The sequence below is a fragment of the Alligator sinensis genome, unplaced genomic scaffold (genome assembly GCF_000455745.1).
Source record: "Alligator sinensis unplaced genomic scaffold, ASM45574v1 scaffold277_1, whole genome shotgun sequence".
NCBI classification, from domain to species: domain Eukaryota; kingdom Metazoa; phylum Chordata; order Crocodylia; family Alligatoridae; genus Alligator; species Alligator sinensis.
In genome coordinates this window covers 4143767-4161941 of record NW_005841899.1, presented here as the reverse complement: position 1 = coordinate 4161941, position 18175 = coordinate 4143767, and the positions used below count along the sequence as shown (strand labels likewise).

Genomic DNA, 18175 nt, shown 5'->3' with positions numbered 1-18175 from the left:
AGAGGTTTCTGGTTGTGTTGTAGTGATTAAAGGCATTACAGGAACACACAATGCAATGGCAAAAAGCCTAGTTCCTTATTTTCTCATCTCCTTTATTTTCATATTTGCTTCTTTGATGTGGCCAGATTCCTGTCTTGCATTTCCATTTTCCTTTGTACATTTTTTTTTATATTGAGCAGTTCTGTGTCCCAAGGATACGCTTTTTCAGGTCAAGGTAGTGTGGCAGTATCCAAACGAGGTGATCTCTTTAACAAGTAGTGAAATCATCCAACCTTCTCTTTAATTTAGTGGCCATATTATAACAAGGGATTCTCAACAGCCCCCAAGTGTCACTGAAGGGGCAGTGCCACAGGCAATAGATGACAGATAGCTGAATCCTTTATTTGCCGTACATTAAAAATGCATACAGCACTCCATGCTAATAAGATGTATCTTTCCCATCCCCTTCTCATAATAAAGTACTATGTCATAGTAAGGACTCAGAGAATATATTAAGGTCAGCTAATATATGACATTATATATACTGATGTTTAAAAATGACATTAGATTTTGTTCAGCTCAACAGCTGGGAAATAGAGTGGCTACATTTTAAAGTACACTGGAATTAATTGCATTTCAAATAATTCTGCCCCAAATTAATACAAATAGCTATTAATGCCTGATCCATTCCCTACTAAATTGCCTGTTACCTCAAATCTTTAATATATTTATATTGCATCAGAGATGTATATGCAAAGTAAAGCAGTTTCCCTTGCATTAATGCATTATCTAAAGTAGACAATTTCTATATAGAATCAAAGTCTTTCAAAGGCGTGTGCCACACCTACTTCACCGGATAAACTGAACATTTCACTATAAAAGTCACTGAAGCAACTATATTGTACTCCACTAACAACCGTAACTTGTATATAGCACAACAGTTTCTAAACCCATAAAATAATTTAGCAAAACAAATTCATCAACCACTGAACTGAAAACAGCAGTTCAGAGGGAAGGGATTTGGGATTAAATCATTTCATCAGTACTGAAAAGCATGAAAAACTTTTCCTGAGTAAGGTATGTCTTACTGTTCACAGGAAAAAGAAGTAAAAAAAAAATCCTTATGAAATGTCTTGCACTGTGTCTGCCTATTGCACTGTATATGACACCAAGGCCAATACACCCCAGTATAACTCCATTGAAAACAAGAACTCAACTGAAGCCAGATCAGTTTTGTACTCTAAGTTTTATTTTATATCGTGTACATTATAGCGTACCTACAAACCTTATTCAGTGTTTGCTACACAAAGCTTCAGAGATAGAAAACTGGGAGAGTGCATATGTATCTAACTAAAAACACCAACACAGGAAACCATGTTATGCTAAACATGGACATCAACTCATCCTGACCAGAGGATTTGCTTTCTAACTACATCACCCAATCCACGTCAGAAATCTGGGGTCTGAGGTGAACGGCTAATGCGCGTTTGTTTGTATGGCAGAAGCGCTTGCCATTGTTGAGGATTGTCTACAGTAATGTACCAAGCTGAGTATGGTACTAGTGGTTCTGAGAATCGGCTATGAGTGTTAGTTGATCTGGTATTTATATGTGCATAACACAGTAAGATCCCTGTTAGCCGGCATGAGCGGGGAATGGGAGTGCCGGTAAGCTAAAAGTGATGGTTACCTGAGGTACGGGGTTTCTGAACCGGACACAGCGCAAGGGGGGAAGGGGGTGGGGGCAGCCACACGCAGAGCGGTGGCAGCACAGGGTGTTGAGCGGTGGCAGCGGCGCCCGCCGCATGTGAGCTTTCCTTTTCCTGCTCCCCTGCACAGCAGGAGGCAAAGTGGCATGGTGCGGTGCCTTGTGTATCCTGCCACTTGTGGCACAGCGCCATGCTGTGTGCATCCTGCGGCTTGCAGTGCAGTGGCATGGTGCCAAAATTCCAGTTAATAAGGTAGTCCAGTTGGTGAAGTACCGAATAACAGAGATTTTACTGTATAGAAGTACTGACTATGAGACAATATGAGAAGATACAAGAAGATAAGAAGAAGACAAGTATGAGAAGGTAAGTAGTAGGTAAAACAATATAAATTAAAGCTGAAAATATGGAAACAGTAAAGCAGTACTATTAAGTGATGTTGACAAATAGGGCAAGTGATGTTTGCACAAGATGAGGGGGTATTAGAACAATAACTGGAGGTGCTGTCATTTTGATGGTAGCAGCATAATAACTTCAAAAACCATTAGCAGCTGAGGAGCCAGTCGCAAGATCAGTACTTTTGGAATGAGAGTTTATAAGCTATAAGAGGGAGAAGGGAGGTTTCCAGATGTATTTCTTTTAAGAAAAATATTTTGACTATACAATGCATTTCAAACACGGTGTTCAAATGTCTTCAAGGTCATTATTAAACATTAGGCTGAAGATTATATTTTGGTCCTTGCTGGGTTTTAATTAACAGTCCCACTTACAGGCATTTTGATTATAAAGCTATTGTATAATAAAGGAAGTTTATATTCAGCAAATTATTCATTCATATATTAGTAAAGAATTAGCAATACATAGATATACATTTGTAAAACAACTACTGTTTTCATACCTTCTAATATTTCTAATACGTTTATCGGTACCCCAGTAAATTTACCAGTCTGCAAAATATGCAGAGCTTTTACAGTGCTTATGGGTTGAGAAATCCACTAGCACTTATTTATGGCTCAATCACTATTGCACTCAGGTTATTATTAAAAAAGACCTTTCCATCTCTCTCTCCACTGCATTCAGGTTTTTTCAGATCTTCCATTATTGCATTTTTCAAATGAAGTGGAGCAGTTTTGCTAAACTCATAAGTTTCTGTCAAAAAATCCAGCAGAAGCTCCCCGTCTTTGTTTCCTTCAATAAAGCAATTTGTTATATCCATACTGGATGGAAGCTCAAAAAGCTGGTACTTCAGCCCCTCCGTATCGAGTACCTTTTTGATGTCAGCAGATGAAACATAACAGCTAGGAGCATTTAGTGGTAAGAGAGATCCATATTTCTTCCACAGTGTGTCCCAGCCACTGGATCCTGCCAGAGAATTTTAAGGAGTTGATAATATGATTTAGGAAAGACTACTGAACAAAGTTTCAAGTGGTCATTTTAAAAGATTCTGGTCCTAATCTGAGCAGAGTCTTTTCTGAACTCAGGAGATATACCTTAAAAGATGGGGCCAAAGTGATTGTATGCTACCTATAAATCGGTAGGATTCTGGGATAGCTGGAGGAGCTAGATCCATACCAAGTAAACAGTGCCTGTTTACACTGGCACTGGAACAGTCTCAGGGACTGACCCCTAATAGCTAGAGTGCACAGCCTCCACATCCCCACTGAACACAGCATCTTAAATAAGCCCTATACCATGGGCCTTCTACACTGGGCCTGTATCACCCAGAATCCCCTCCCACTGCCCTCAGAGGCTAGGGACAAAAGTTGCACATAAACCAGTTTAAGTGATCAGAAGCCAGTTTAAACCGGTAATAGAACAGAAGTTCAGTGCACATAAACTGCTTTCCAAATAGCTGAAACTGGTTTAAGATAAACCTGGTTGAATGTCATATCAGACTTGACTGATTTAGGTCCAGCTGGTTTATGGAACTTCTGTCCCAGACCAGAATGTTCCTAGATACAAATATTTGAAACCTAAAGATTTGAAGCCCATTCCTTCTCATGTATTTTGGTTTACATTAGTGCCAGAAACTTTGGAGTATGCTCTATCACCTATTTAAAGAGGTAGATAGGAGTGTGCGTGTATGTAACACAAAAATAGATGCAGAAAGAGAGGTAGAGAGAGAAACCAGGATACCGTATGAAACAGCAAGGCCTCATCCTGCTGCTCCTGAGGTTGACAACATTGACTTCAGTGATGTAGGATTGGGCTCTTACTCTATGCTGCATACACGTTTTGTGCTTTCTAAAACTTATATATGACAAGTACAGTATTCAGTTGTATCTAATACTTACCTGGGGCTATACTGCGGAAACTGCCAAGCAGCCAGAGTACAGGATGGTTCAGGAGTCTGGAGCAAAATTCTGCCTCAGAGTTACTATATAGGCAGGAAACACATACCTACTGCTCTGTCTCCTCCACACATAGGTGGGAAGGAGGACATCGTGCTTTTCTCCCCTATCTCACCTGCTTGGGGTAAGCTAATTGGCTTCTGGAGCCATCCTTTTGACTGCACTTTACTGTACAAGGGGAATGGAGAGAAGGAAGTGTTCTTGTCTCCTTTTTCCTCCCTACATATGTCTAAACATGGCTAATCTGGCTCATAGAGATTACAGAGATATGTGGATACAAAGATATGTGGATACATCTTCAAACCAGAGATGTTCTTTGCATCAACAGAGGGTTGAGATGAGGACAGTTGAGAAAGGAGCATTTGGGTAGGCTGAAAACAAAGCAAGATTAACATCTTTATTTTCTGTGATCCCAGTTCCATGACTCCACATGCTGGATGTAAATCATTTATAAAAAGGGTGATGCACCCTGACAGGGTGGTATGGAAGTAAAATGAGGCCTAATGAGGGGGTGTTGAGAGTCGTGATGGTAAATTCCCTTAACCAAAACGAGCTGCTTGCCTTTTTTTTGGAAAGCGTCTGATTTGCAGATGGTTACCTACAGTAAAATAAACACTTCCATGGTTTGGAAGAGGCTCTGTGATATTTTTTCACCTGGTGAAAATTGAATGCAGGGCACTAATTGCAGAAAATTTGCTGGTGTCAGTGTTCTGTGACTCAGTGCCATTTCTGCACTGAGCAATTATACACTACCTGACTGAAGCATTATTTTAATAGCTCTCTATAGGCACAACATATGGTGCTACTTTTGCTTTCAAGATGATGTAAACTGAATGGTATTTTTTTTATTATGTTAAAAATAACACAACATAACTCTGGTAGCTGCATTGGCTTTTTGACAAGTATAGATTGGGAGGAACTGAAAACATATCCGAGTGACCAAGTTTTCCTTAGTGTCCCTTCTCTGTTTCCTGTTCTTCCACTAGATAAAATATTAAAACATCCTAATGTGCTAATGCAGGGAATTATAAGCTGCACTGGGGGGGGGAGGGGGAGTTGAGGGCTAAATAGTTTGAAACTGGCTTTTTTGTATTTATTTTCCTGTCTCTTTCCATCTTATAAGTCTCTTTTTAATTCATTCTGTTCAGGGTTTCTCCCTCCCCTTCACATTTATTATTTTCTTTCTTCCCTGCTATTCTGATCTGCCTCTGCTCTGGCTTTCCTTTTTCCTGTTAGCAGTTTTAGTTTCTGTTCCTCTGTATTCCATTATCCATTCATCATTAAGCTTTTTCAGACGTTACTGGCTACTCCAAGACATCCCGCTACAGACATACTATGTTTACTCAAATCAAAGTCGACCCTGAATTTAAGACAATCCCCTAATAATTATATTCTATATCTGAAAAATGTATTAATTTGTTATAATTTTCCAGATATAGAATCTAATTACGGGAGGGGTGTCTTTAATTCATTGCCGCCCCCTGCAACGGCTCCCAACAGTCTCTACTTTTCCCCTCCCCTCATTCCCTTACTGTCGGATGCTGCTTAGGCTCTGTTCCCTCCCAGAGCACAGCAGGTGGAAGCACAGCCACTGCCATCCATACAGCAGTGTCGATGGTGCTGATTGGCTGGGCAAGAGCTATGCATCAGTGTCAGCACTGCTAATTGGTCAGGCAGCGGACAGAGTTTCCATGTGCTCTGTGCCCGAGAGGAAATGTAGCCTGAGCCAGAGCCAAGCTGTGCCTGATAGTAAGGGGGGGGGCGGGGGGGAAGTAAATTCAAGTAAATACGGTACTTGCCGACATGTAATCAGAAAGGACGGAAGATTGCAGAACAAAAATCAAACATGCAAAATCAGCAATCATTACTTGCATATGTATCTGAGCGTATACTTAAGAGTCATTCATGTAATCTTTGTAAATCATGAATTGCATGATTTTCAGAGCCAAGTACCATGAAAAATTATGACTCTCAAAACGTACTAATTTCGGTGAGATCTTCAAATATGAAAACTAGTGCAGATTTTTTCTAAAAAAATTCATTTTGACACCCTTTCTTCATTCACCTCCCATAAGTATTTCAGTGACCATGTATACTGGCAGGAAAAGTTTTTCATGACTATCCCAGAATATTGCCAACAACCCAAGTTTAAGAGCTTTGCTTGGCAATCAAAGGACATAAACATGTTAGTTGATCTATGCATCCATTCAAATCTGTTATAATTTTAAATATGGAATATGGGGAATTAACAGCTGCAATCCATGTGTGTCTACACGTGCCCCTATGGCACCGTTGTTATTGCGTCATCATTTCCTTTTGGAAGTACTAAATGATGGCGCAGTAAAGCCTGTACTACACCGTGCCAGCAGTGCACGATTATTTTTAGCCCCTACGTCACCATAGCAACACATTATACTGAAGGAGCACGTTGCTATGGTGACCTAATGGCAGCATCATGGTTTTTGCCAATGGACGCTACATCGCTGTAGCATGTTGCTATGGTGATGTAGTATCACATGTAGACCCCCCCCCCACTACAAACTAAAAATTATTCAAATATTATTTTTTTTAAGAAAAAAAACCCCTTATAATAAGCATATATCAGGAAATTGCAGCTTTTTTACAGGCTGTTTATGGCCTGTAAAAGAGATACATTAGCTCTACAAAAAAAATCAAACAACACAAATATTGCCCAAATCTTATAAAAACAAAAACAAAGCACTGAACAAATAATCCTTATTCCTGTAGAAATAATCATAGATGAGGATTATAAAGTTTTGGATCTTGTTATCCAAATATTCCTTATAACTCAATGATATAGTGAAATTTTTCCTGAGTTATGTTAGATGCCAATCATGGCACCTCTAATTTAATCAGCTTCATCTGATTTCACAGTAAACCTTAAGTTATTCTGATTTTCCCTTTTGCTGTTGAATTGATCATGTACAGCAAAGCTGTCCAATTTCTGACCCTCCAGGGGTCGCAGGCCACGCTGCCTCGGGGCACAAGCAGAAGCTACAATAAGCAGAGGCCGAGGAAGAAGGTGGTAATGCCAGGAACAGTGCGGGGAGGATCTGTGGCAGGAATAGGTGCTAGAAAGATGTAGTGACAGCTGGGAGAGCAGCACCTAGACCCAGGGGCAGAAGCATGGGAAGCTGTGGAGGTAATGGCAGCAGGAGCACACAGGCCATGACTCAAGTACTCACTGGACATGATTTGACCATCCATGATATACAGTATTTCAGCCAGATTTGAAGTATCCCATCTAATCCTAAAGATTAGTTTTTTCCCCACATAAAATGATATTAAGGAAATGGGCAGTTAAACGGGAAAATGAACCATATGTCTATAAATGCTTGTTGCGTGGCATGACAGATCAGTTATAGCTATTTACTCAATTCTACATGTCCCTGGAAGTTATGAGACCTGGTGCCTGATCTTGAAAACATCAGCTATTGGGGCTAAAACACAGGAGGGTCCTCTGTTGGGACTTATGCTCACCTGCTATATGCACATAGGTAGCCACATACCTACCCAGCCAGTGCATAGCCTACTGCACATACCCAAAAGCCTACGTGTCCAAACTACACAGGTAACAGAATCACCAACTGTGTGTAAGTGCCCACGAGACCACTTGGAAAACTGCCATTTGGGGGCATAGAAGTCTATAAGGTGAATCAAAATGTAGTCATTTTGGGTATGTACAGCCATTACATTTAAATCAACATAACTAAGGTTACGCTGATCTAAATGGCCATCTGTGCAGGCATTCAGAAGGGTTAAATCAGGCAAAAAAATGGCAGGCCTGATCACCTCTGAGGAAGTGAACTATCTTAGATTGGGAACAGGTTAACCTGGTCTATCAAATGCCTGAACACATTCAGAGTGCAGCCCTTGGGCTGGGAAAGCCCAGCCATTCATCGTAGCCCTGGGACTGCACTTGTCCTACCCCCGGACCCTGACTGGGCTATTGTTAGGCCCCCTGACCCTCCCAAACCAACAGTTACCCCTTTTTCAGGTCAGTGCCCAGCCACTGAGGCCCACAATTAGCATTGCTGGCTACTTCTCCAGGCCCTTCCTCTTTAGCTGCCCAGTAAGCAATAGAAGTACTGACGGGTGTCATTGGCTTGCCATTAAGAGAAAAAAGTGGATGTAATCCTTCCTACAAGGTGTCAGGGGCCCTAACAGGCAGCCTAGCCTCAGCTAATTTCCTAGTTGTCCACACCTGCCTGGGTCTTGGACTGGCAGCCCTACCCCAGCTAGTGATTCTACCTGGCCACTGGTAGGGTCTCCCCATAGGCTACTGGGAAGAGCAGCCTACTGATCTACTTCTCCCTGTGGCAGCAAGCTGCACTTTCTCTGAAAGTCTTCTCTGGTAGGCCTCTCCGATCCTGTGTTCTCTGGTTTCTGAGCCAGCTTGGCTCTATTCCTGGACTCTGGCTTCTTGAATTTCCCCTTGGATTTCCTAACTCGATATCTGACTCGTGAACCTTGACTTGACTTGTGTTTTGGACTCTGCTTCTGTCTCTGACCCTCCTCTGGTGGCCTAACCAATAGGCAAGACTGCCCATGACCCAGTCCTTACACAAAGGAATTGGCGACTAGAACCTGGGTCACTTCCTTCCTAGGCAAGCACCCTCATCAAGGGCTAATAAGCTAAAAAATGGGAGGAGACTTTTTCTCTGTCAAATAGCAAGTTCTCCTGGACTTTCTGTGATGAAGGTTTTCGGGACTTATGGGCGTTCCTAGGTAAAGCAGTATTGCCACAAAGCATAAAGTACCTGATCTCTTCTGAGCCTACTCAAAAGGATAAGTATAGCCACTTAAGTGGAAATAGTGCCTCTTGCATGTCTACATTTAGATGCTAAAGTAGGACTTGGACATCTTTAGACAAAATGGGATTCTGTGCATGTGAAGAACTGTGCATGTGGAGAAATCACATAAGAATACCTACCTGATACAATAATAATGAGAAGCTTGGCCTTAGCATCCAGGAGACTATGAAAATATCGGATAGTAGCAGCAATGTCTTGCACATAATAAAGCATCTGGAATGAGAATTGTTATTTTCAGTTAAGTGTGTCAGGCTGAAGAGCATTAACTTGATACTGAATACAAATTGGGTAGTAGTTGGCTACAGATTTGGGTGGGTGAGGAGGGTGGGGGGAGAAGAAGGAAACAGAAAGCCGGAAGAAAGTGAACAGACAATGGGAGAAGCAGGAGAGTAGTGACCCAAGAAGAACCTCAAAGAGAATGAGTTTTCTGCGGAGAGTACTTGCTGAAAAGGCAGGCATGGATTTTGAATGAGGAGAAAGTATGGATGAGGTCCTATATTAAAGAAATGCTGTCCGTAGAATGAAAAAAGTAAAAATGTTAAATGTTCTTAATATTTTCTTTTCTCCACCCCTCTTCTCTGCCCTTCCTCTCCACTCCCCCAACACAGCCAATCTCAGGGGGGATAGGCGTACATTCATGTGCACCCCCTACGCGTTACCAATGCCTTTGCTATATTTTTACTGGGGGTAGCCTGCATACATTAATTACCCCAAAGTAAAAAAACTGCTTTTTGAGAGTGAGAACAGCTATCTATGACAGAGATCTATGTCAGCTTCAGTGCACCTCAAAGTACAAAGACCACTTCATAAAAAGAGTAAAATTCTGAAGACAATAAAGTGTATTTCTCCCCTGATTGTTACACATAGCCTGATTAACAGAGCAGTGGTTCTCCACGGCAACAGTGTACTAAAACAGCTTTCATTTCTGCAGTTCCTTTATGACTGCTTATTTTGAATTCTAAGGAAATATGCTCACACATCTTCTCATTCAAGTGCATACTGAGGTCACAAAACTAATGCCTATTTTTAAGAGTGGTATCTTTGACAACATTTACCATGAACAGACTTTTACCTGAATCATGTGAACAAAGTCCCATTTTTTAAACTCTTGTTTCGCATTCATTCGTCTTTCATATTCATGCGATGTCTCTTTGTGCCAGGTAAACTTTACGTTCTCTAGGTTTGATGTCTTAGCTACACGGTCTAAAATACAGAGAGGATGGTACATAGTTCATCTCAATTGCAAATGTAGTATCCATTTCCATTCAGAATTTTAATGCAGCCAGACGTTATCTTAAAGTATGGCATTTTAGTATCTTTTTTAATGTAGCAACAGATTATTCAGAATATTGAACCTATATTTTATATAACGTGAGCAATTAACAGTACTAAATGACCACTATGGGAACAGTCTTAATCAAAGGATGACTGGCCAGATCTTTGTAGGATGAAGTATCAAGTGGATATCATGTCTTTATCTGTACAAAGTTTGGCACTATGTACTCTGGGGATCCAACAGGCTTTTCAGCACAGATGGGCACAAACATAAAAATCAGGGTCATAATCTGGTTCCAACTTCCACAGAGTCCTGGTATCTGGAACCATGATTTGGCTCCCTCAAGAATGGGAAAACATTTAGACCCACATGCAGATGTCCCCTATTTCAGCTGGGTTCAGAATCAGGGCTTTGTGGAGGATATTGCAAAACTGTTGCTCATAAAAGTATTCTCCTATTTATAATAACTGAGAGAGCAATTAAATGTTCAGGAATATTCAAAACAGCAGAGGTTACCACCCAAAGCATAGACCTTCGAGGCTGAATGGGGGCTATGACACATAAGCTAAGTGGTAACCAAGGGACTACAGCAATTGGAAGTGCTAGGGCATTAATTGATGGAGCTGTGTAAGTTTGTTTCTGAGAGAACCATGGTGAAATTCCAAAGGAGCAAGGGCAGAGAAAGATAAGGATATAATCAGAACAAGCAACGGGAACATGTTCCCGAGGGAAGCTAAGAGGGAAGCTAAGAGAAAGAACTTTTGAACTAAGCGCTAACTGAAAAAGAGGTTTAAAACTGGGAATAAAGGCATTATATCTTGACGTTTTATTCCGGCTGGGTTCAGGGAAACAGGACTTTGTTCTGTTTTATAAACAAATAGGTCTGCCTCATAAAAATACCAGTCTCCAATTACAATTCCTCCTTCTAATCAGAACAATCTGCAAGACCCTGATTTTTTTTTACTAACTGCTTGGGTCAAAAGTGAAGTAGTAGTTTATTGCGATGATAATTATGGAAAGGAGATAGGAGGCATATCTGAAAGCACTGATTTAATGTGTGTACAAAGATTGAGATAGGGGTAAAAATGGTTAAAGAATATAATATGCTCTAATTTAGAAGCCTGAAAACCTGTTATTTTCAATGGTGTGACCTCAGTGAAATGGATGTACCATAATGGCGAATTAAATCCTTATATGTACAAGCACAGGTTCAGAATAATATGATTTTTTAAATCAGTGCTTTTATACCACTAATAAAAATGTTTCTCTTTTTAGGTTTTGATTATGATATACCTCTGCAGAACAGATGAGCAATGTTCCATCAGCGCTTATCTCCCTTCCCTTTACTTTTGGAAGTGGGCTACCCATTTTGGATGCTGCTGCTGCTAGTCTGTTCTCTTCCATTTATCAGTCATTGGCCTGTGTGCCCACAGTTCAGATCTAATTTGCTATTTTAAACTCAGCCGTCATTCAGCAGCAGTCCATATCACAATCACAAATAATTTGGTGCAATCTGGTTCAATCTAATTGCTAGTTGGTCTGTAAGGAGACATTAGGAAGAAAATTGAATTGCTTGCCAAGTCAGAACAGCGTGGGGTTTTTGTTTCAATGTTCAGAAACCATAAATTGGCTTTGGCTAAAATAGGTTTCTGTCCCCAAAATAATCTGAACCTCAACTCCTCGTAGCAGTTCTGAGAATTTGCACTTGGGGAGAGTGTTATCCCAGATTTATGTGCCAGTTCTCCTCCTGGCAGTCCCCTCTTGGCTGCAAAAACCATGAATTGTGGCGCTTTCTCTTGTGGTTTGACTTGACGCTGGAAATACAGGGTTCTCAGCAATCCAAAGGGCCTTAATGTACTACTGAGACTCAGACCAATCACATTTAATGGCATTCTTTGTTGGCTACGTCCCAGAAGTCAAAACAACTGAGTTGCCACTCTAGGTTTTATAGTTACAGGAGAAAACTCAGCCATGCCAATCTACACTTGGTGTCATAGCCATTTCCCAGGCTCACCTAATGAATGGATTTATGTGTTTAACATGGAAATTAGGTTGTTACCCCCATGGAAGGACAAAGCAGATTAAGTTGAGAATTTGGTTTCTGAATTGTCAAGAGAACAGACAGCTTTCCCACTTTTCAAGAAAGAGCTTATGACATATTTTTATATTTGTGGGAGACAAGGTTACATACAAATCAACAAAATGTTAAATATAAACTTAGCCTAGAATTAAATTTTTAGTTTACTAAAAATTAACATAAAGGTAACACCCTTTTCTTTTACCTTCTACAGAAAAGGAGCAAATATTATGCAGCCAGCTAATTAGTGAGAGAGCGAGGCTAAGTGCAGACAGTCAAAAAGCCCAAGGCTGAATCAATTCAATTTTTGCAGGTTAATCTAAGCTGAATAAACTCATCCAATAGGCAAGCAAACCGACATTCACGTTTGATTCCAGAAATGTAGCCACATGTCTGCAGTGGCCCAGGCCAGAAGCCAGGGGGCGCTAGAGTATACCTCCTGCTCAGCTGGAGCAGACAGCTTGGGCAAAGGCCAGCCCACCCACCCTGAGAGGTGGGGTTTGTAGGGGGAGATGCAAAACATCCTGGGATACTGGGGGACTGTGAGTTAACTTGAATCGGGAGGGGATGTAGGACAGAAGTTAAATAAACCAATTTAACCTAAATCAGTTAAGTCTGATACTGCATCCATCCAGGTTTATCTTAAACAGGTTTCAGCCATTTTGAAAACAGTTTATGTGCACTGAACTTCTGTTGTGTTACAGATTTGACCCAGCTCCCAATCACTTATAGCAGTCCATATGTAATTTCTGTCCCTAACCTGGATATTTTCATAATATAAGATCTTCAACTATCCTGACCATCCTAATATCCCTTCTCTGTGCCTGTTCCTGTTCAAATTAATGTTTTTTTGGAACACAGAACTCCACATCAGAGACAGCTATACACCTGAGAGTTGCCTTTGCCTTTTTCTCAGCTACATTATGTTGACAGCCCATGGTTACCAATTTCTTGTTTCCTGTGTTGCCCCTAGTTTTGGCAGCTGTAGGTCTCTCACACAATTGTTGACAAGTTTCAACTCTGTTTCACTTCTACATCTGGCCATTCAGCAGTTTAAACTACTATGACTGCATGTATCATATTTTCTTGCTTGTAACACACTTTTCCCCAAAAAATCAGCTGCTGGAAAGTGGCGATATATGTGAGGCACTATGGTAACAGGAGTTTTGGCCACTTAAGCTTAGGCTGGGCAAAAGTAAATTCTGAACACAATCTGCAGGGAGCAAAATAGTGAGCAGGCTCAGGTTCCTAGCTCCTGCTACTCAGTTACTTACTGCAAGAAAAGTTTTTTCCTCCCCTTCATTCTGTCTTTGAAAAATAAGGTGTGTATCTTATTCCTGGGCATTTTGATGCAGTGAAATATGGTAATATCTAATTTTCCAACAACCTGACACTGTAAAGCAATCTGTCAAGTCATGAACATATGCCCATGCAAAACTCCTTGAAGATCTGGAAGCTAGGACATTTTGTAAAAAAGGCAAGAAGGTCCATAATATTCATATTTGTTTCATATGAATAATATAATATATACCCTTGGAAAATGGACTTTACCTCCCATTTTATTTTACATGTGCTACTAACAATATGAATGATACTATATACTGGTAAATGAGTAACTAACTTTTAGAAGTGAAATCAGGACAAAATGCCTTATAACATGTCAAGTGTGTCATTATTCAACTTTGCAGTTAAAATACCTTTGTAGTGGCAGATTTGTTCATCACTTGGTTCTATCACCTCATGGTTAATGGCCACTCCTGGATATCTGGCCTGCAATTTTGAAAGAATCTGCAGGTCAATTTCACCTATAAGACAAACATGACGCAGAAAATAAATCAGGAAGGATAAATATGAGGTCCCTGGTAGACATCAGCTTCAACCAAGAACCCCCTTAAAAATTAGTAATCATCTTGGTTGCCCTGGAAATTGAGGCATCACATATGCAGAAGACATGTGACCTTCTACATACTTCTCTGACTGAAGTGCCCCAACTCTTACTTGGAGGATCTGTCTCTAGAGATGAAGAGAATAAATATCACTAGTCCCATCAATCTTCAGATGCCTGCTGTGGGTGTCACCAGTCACACCACATACAATATTTTATTGCAATGTGAACACATAACCTCTGGGAATTAGACTGTCCATCCTATTTTGTTTCATACATGCTATTAAATAAGTGTCAACAGATATCAACTGTCAGTCGCTATTAATGAAAGGTCCATACCCAGAACATGAATCCTGATCTGTAAGATTGATCTGGATCCAAATTTTGTAAATTTGACCCATTTCTTCTCACTACCAAGCCAAGTTAGTGTCCCTGGCTCATCACCAGAATCCCAGATGTTTTGTGTATTTTTATGAGTGGATTACTGGATCTTTGTCCAAAGGGCTAATTGGCTAAGAAGACTCATGAGCGAGGAAGAAAAAAAAAGACGAGAGAAACATTGAAGACACAGAGAACTGAAGCAAAAACAAGTATGCTTTGTATGCTTAGCTTTTTCCCTGCCTAAGCTGAATATTGTGTCTGTATATATAGCACAAAGCAAATATCACAGCACCAGCTGTGTTTTATCTGTGCATCAAAGATAGTTCTTTCTAGATATTCAAATCTGCTGCAGTGATGAGTATATTGATAGACCCAATATTTAAATCCTTTGTCCAACATGCTGCAGGCAGTAAAGAAGGCAAATAAACTATTGATCTGTATCACATCAAGGGAGAAACCAAGGGTGCTGTGCTGCAATGCTCTATAAGGTCTAGCTTAAACCACTGGCTATCTGTCCAGCTTTGGTCATCCTATTTGACAAAACATACCGTTAAAGCAGAAAGAGTGAAGCAGAGGGCTACTACAGTGAAAAATGGAACAGAGGGCCTTATAATAAGGAATGTCTGAGCTTAGTCTTGAGAGCTGTCATGCTTGAACCATTTATATTGAAATTTAAAATTTGAGTTTAATGAGAAACATAAGCTCGAGGGTCAAACAAGCCTGGAACTGAAAGTCAGAGCACTAAAGAGGGAATGCCTAAAGAGGGAAGATGAATGGGTGGTTTACATTTCCAGTTGACGAACCAGGATCAACCAAGTCTAATGGACTTAGTCAACTAGACAACTGGTGACTCAAACAGATGCCGTCCTATGTTTGAGGCTCACCTTTCTGGAGGCAAGCTGGCAACTTTTTACTGATCATGTTACCTCCCTCTCTCCGGCTTAACTTAACCTATGGTGTGTTTGTCTATGGGGGGGGGGTGCGGGGGGGAGTGGAGGAGAGTAGCGGGAAGGAATGCATATGGTTTTCAATATTCAGGCATCTCACAGTCCTTACTGTATCTCCTCCCAACATCCCACCAAGGTAGGAAGAGATATTGTTCCCATATTACAGAGAAGGATCTGAGGCACCTAGACAATTGCTCAAGTTCACACTGGACATTAGGTTCAGTTCCCTGCTCTTGCTTTATGTCGCTTGCATTGCAGGCAGGGACCATGGTCCTTCTCATCCTAATACTGCAGACATGAAGAACTCTTTGCCCGCTTCTGATCCTACTATATGTTACTCCCATTTGTAACTATCTACTACAATCAAAGCACTTAATCTTTGCACTAACTAATATTTTTCTTTGAGAATGAATCCCTATGGAAAAAAATATAAACATGTAAGGATGGGTTTAATTTTTTCAGGCCTAAGTGCCTTTCTTAAAAGCAATTAATAACATCAAAGCTTTACATGGCATTTATATACCCATGTTCTTTCAAGGAAGGGAAACTGAATTTCAGGAGTAACACAAGTAGCTGTCCTTTTGCTGCTCCTACAAATGTAGCTTTTTATTGAAAATCAGAGGAAATTAAGTTATTTGCAGGCTGCTGTGGCTAAATCTAGAAAGAAGGAATTTTTAATTAACTACTACAGAATTTTTTATATTTGTTTTCATACCCAGGTTCTGTTAACTGTCCCTTTCAAAACTCTTTGCAGGTCTAGCTAAAAAAATATTTGCATTTCATATTTCCATGTGTTGATAGGTTAATATATTCCTTTCTGCTTTTTCTGTGGCCAAGCCACATGAATATTATTTTTAACCTAAAAACCCCCGAACTTTGATTCATAATTTAATCTACAGGCTTAATTGACTTCAGTTAGTTCTTTTATATGCAAACAAGTGTCCTGAGGCATTTTACAGTCAAATATGTGGCAGCTTGCATTATCAACAATTTGGCAATTAGGCTATTGGAATTATTTAAACTCTCCAACACAATTACCTTTTAAAGGCTACCACTATGCTCACCATTAAGTTTCTAATTAAACATTTTACGTAACGGGATAGTTTATACCACAGTTGCTACTTTATAGCACAGTTGATGACTTTTATGTTTTTTTAAAGGTACAGCAACATTAGGATGCTGTGCACTGAAGTGTAAACTTAATAAGGCACAGGCTATTGTCAAAGGCAGACTGTTCAGACTGGCTGGTATAATGGGTCATGAACAGCTACATTAAGGGTGCTTAAACAAGTTACATTTTTTGCATGATAAGGATCGTGGAAATGCTCTACACCCATGACATAACACAAGTTCATGACTACAGAGCGTTTTTAAAATGGCCAATCATGTGAAAAATTAACCCTTGTTATATCAGCGATTAGCTGAAAGAGCTCTAGAGTAGAGTACCTTGGAAACTTCTGTTTGGGTTCCCTGCTGGGGTTAAGTGCAGGCAATTCCATCTGCATCCCATGCTCCTTTGCAAAGCTGGGTCAGCACCAGCCCAGCCCCACCCCCAGGGTTGTCACAGAGAGGAGAGAGTCTTCTCCCTGTGCAGAGGGGGAGGGATGGGGTGTGGTGGGGAGGTGGGGGAAGGTACCCCTACTGGCATTTTGGGAGGAGCCAGCCTGGGTCCACAAGGAGAGGTAGCTCCTTTCCCCCCTTTCCTGCCTCCTGCCCCAGCTCCAGCTGTGGCAAAGCAGAGCTGACAGCTGTGTGCTGCCTCTATCAAGAGGCTTGGGCAGGGGATTGGGGGAACAGAGCCCCTCCCACCTCACGGGCCTGCCCCAGCTCCCCCTAGCACCCCAGCTACGGGCTTCTGTGTAAAGCGCCATGAGTTAGACTGCCTTCCCAACAGGCTGCCTAAACATCTGTAGGCACTCTAAACAGCAAAATTGTCCTAACCTTAGAGTGGGGGTACATGGGATGAAGGGTGCAAGCAGCTTTCTGAGCTGCCTGCACAGTGGACAAGGGCAGTCACAGTCTGCACGTCGGAGAGCCGGAGAAGGGAGGGTGCCAAGGGAAACACAATCCTTCCCTCTGACAGGAGACATTACAGCTTCACAGTAGCTTCGGTATAGGCCTGAGGCTAAATGTTACAGCCTAGCTCTAAATGAAAATGATGTCAGCCCACTAAAATAATGAATAGCAGAACTTTCCTTATTTACTGACGGACACTCAGTAAGACAGGGCAGACTGCAGTAGATCAGAAAGCAGCTTCTTGTAGCATACATTTGTATGAATAAGACACAAGCTGATTGACTGCAGCATGTGATTTGAGTCCATACTCCCAGCCAGTGAGAATCCAGGTTTTTATGTTTTAGCAAAATGAACAATTGCTACTTTATCAAATCAGTGTCTATTGCACTAAGCTGAAGTCTCTTTGATTAGAGAATTAAGTGCCCCACTAACAGAGCAAAACGATCCTATTACAATCAAAATTTTGGCAGTAAAATGGTCTCCCTTGTTTGGAAATAAATGTTCCTACTCTGTCACATTGTCTATTTTATAACCAACGCCTTGGCATTTATGTGGTTATTCTTCCTTATAAGGGAAGAATGTCAATGCTTAAGATTAATCTCCAGAAATGAGATGACTGGAGCATTTAGACTAAATTATGAGCTACTTAATTGACTGTAATGGGCATGCTAGAATTAGGGGACATATGTTTCAATTTAGGGGATACTTATGTAAAAATGTAGGGA

General features: G+C 40.8%; 1 protein-coding gene across 8 annotated transcripts in view; it reads right to left on the bottom strand.

Moving 5' to 3' along the window:
* Positions 1–403: 403 nt before the first annotated feature.
* The window catches only part of LOC102388667 (histamine N-methyltransferase-like), a 33970-nt gene continuing 16198 nt past the window's right edge, over positions 404–18175 (bottom strand). For 6 of the 8 annotated variants that reach the window (XM_014517309.2, XM_006018390.3, XM_014517308.2 and 3 more), the window contains 4 exons: positions 13919–14026; positions 9941–10071; positions 8988–9081; positions 405–3044 (listed from right to left, as the gene is read on the bottom strand). In XM_014517309.2, the coding sequence (XP_014372795.1) occupies positions 2689–3044; positions 8988–9081; positions 9941–10071; positions 13919–14026 (689 nt within the window). In that variant the 3' untranslated portion in view covers positions 405–2688. The other 2 variants (XM_025197581.1, XM_025197584.1) reach the window with 2 other exon arrangements.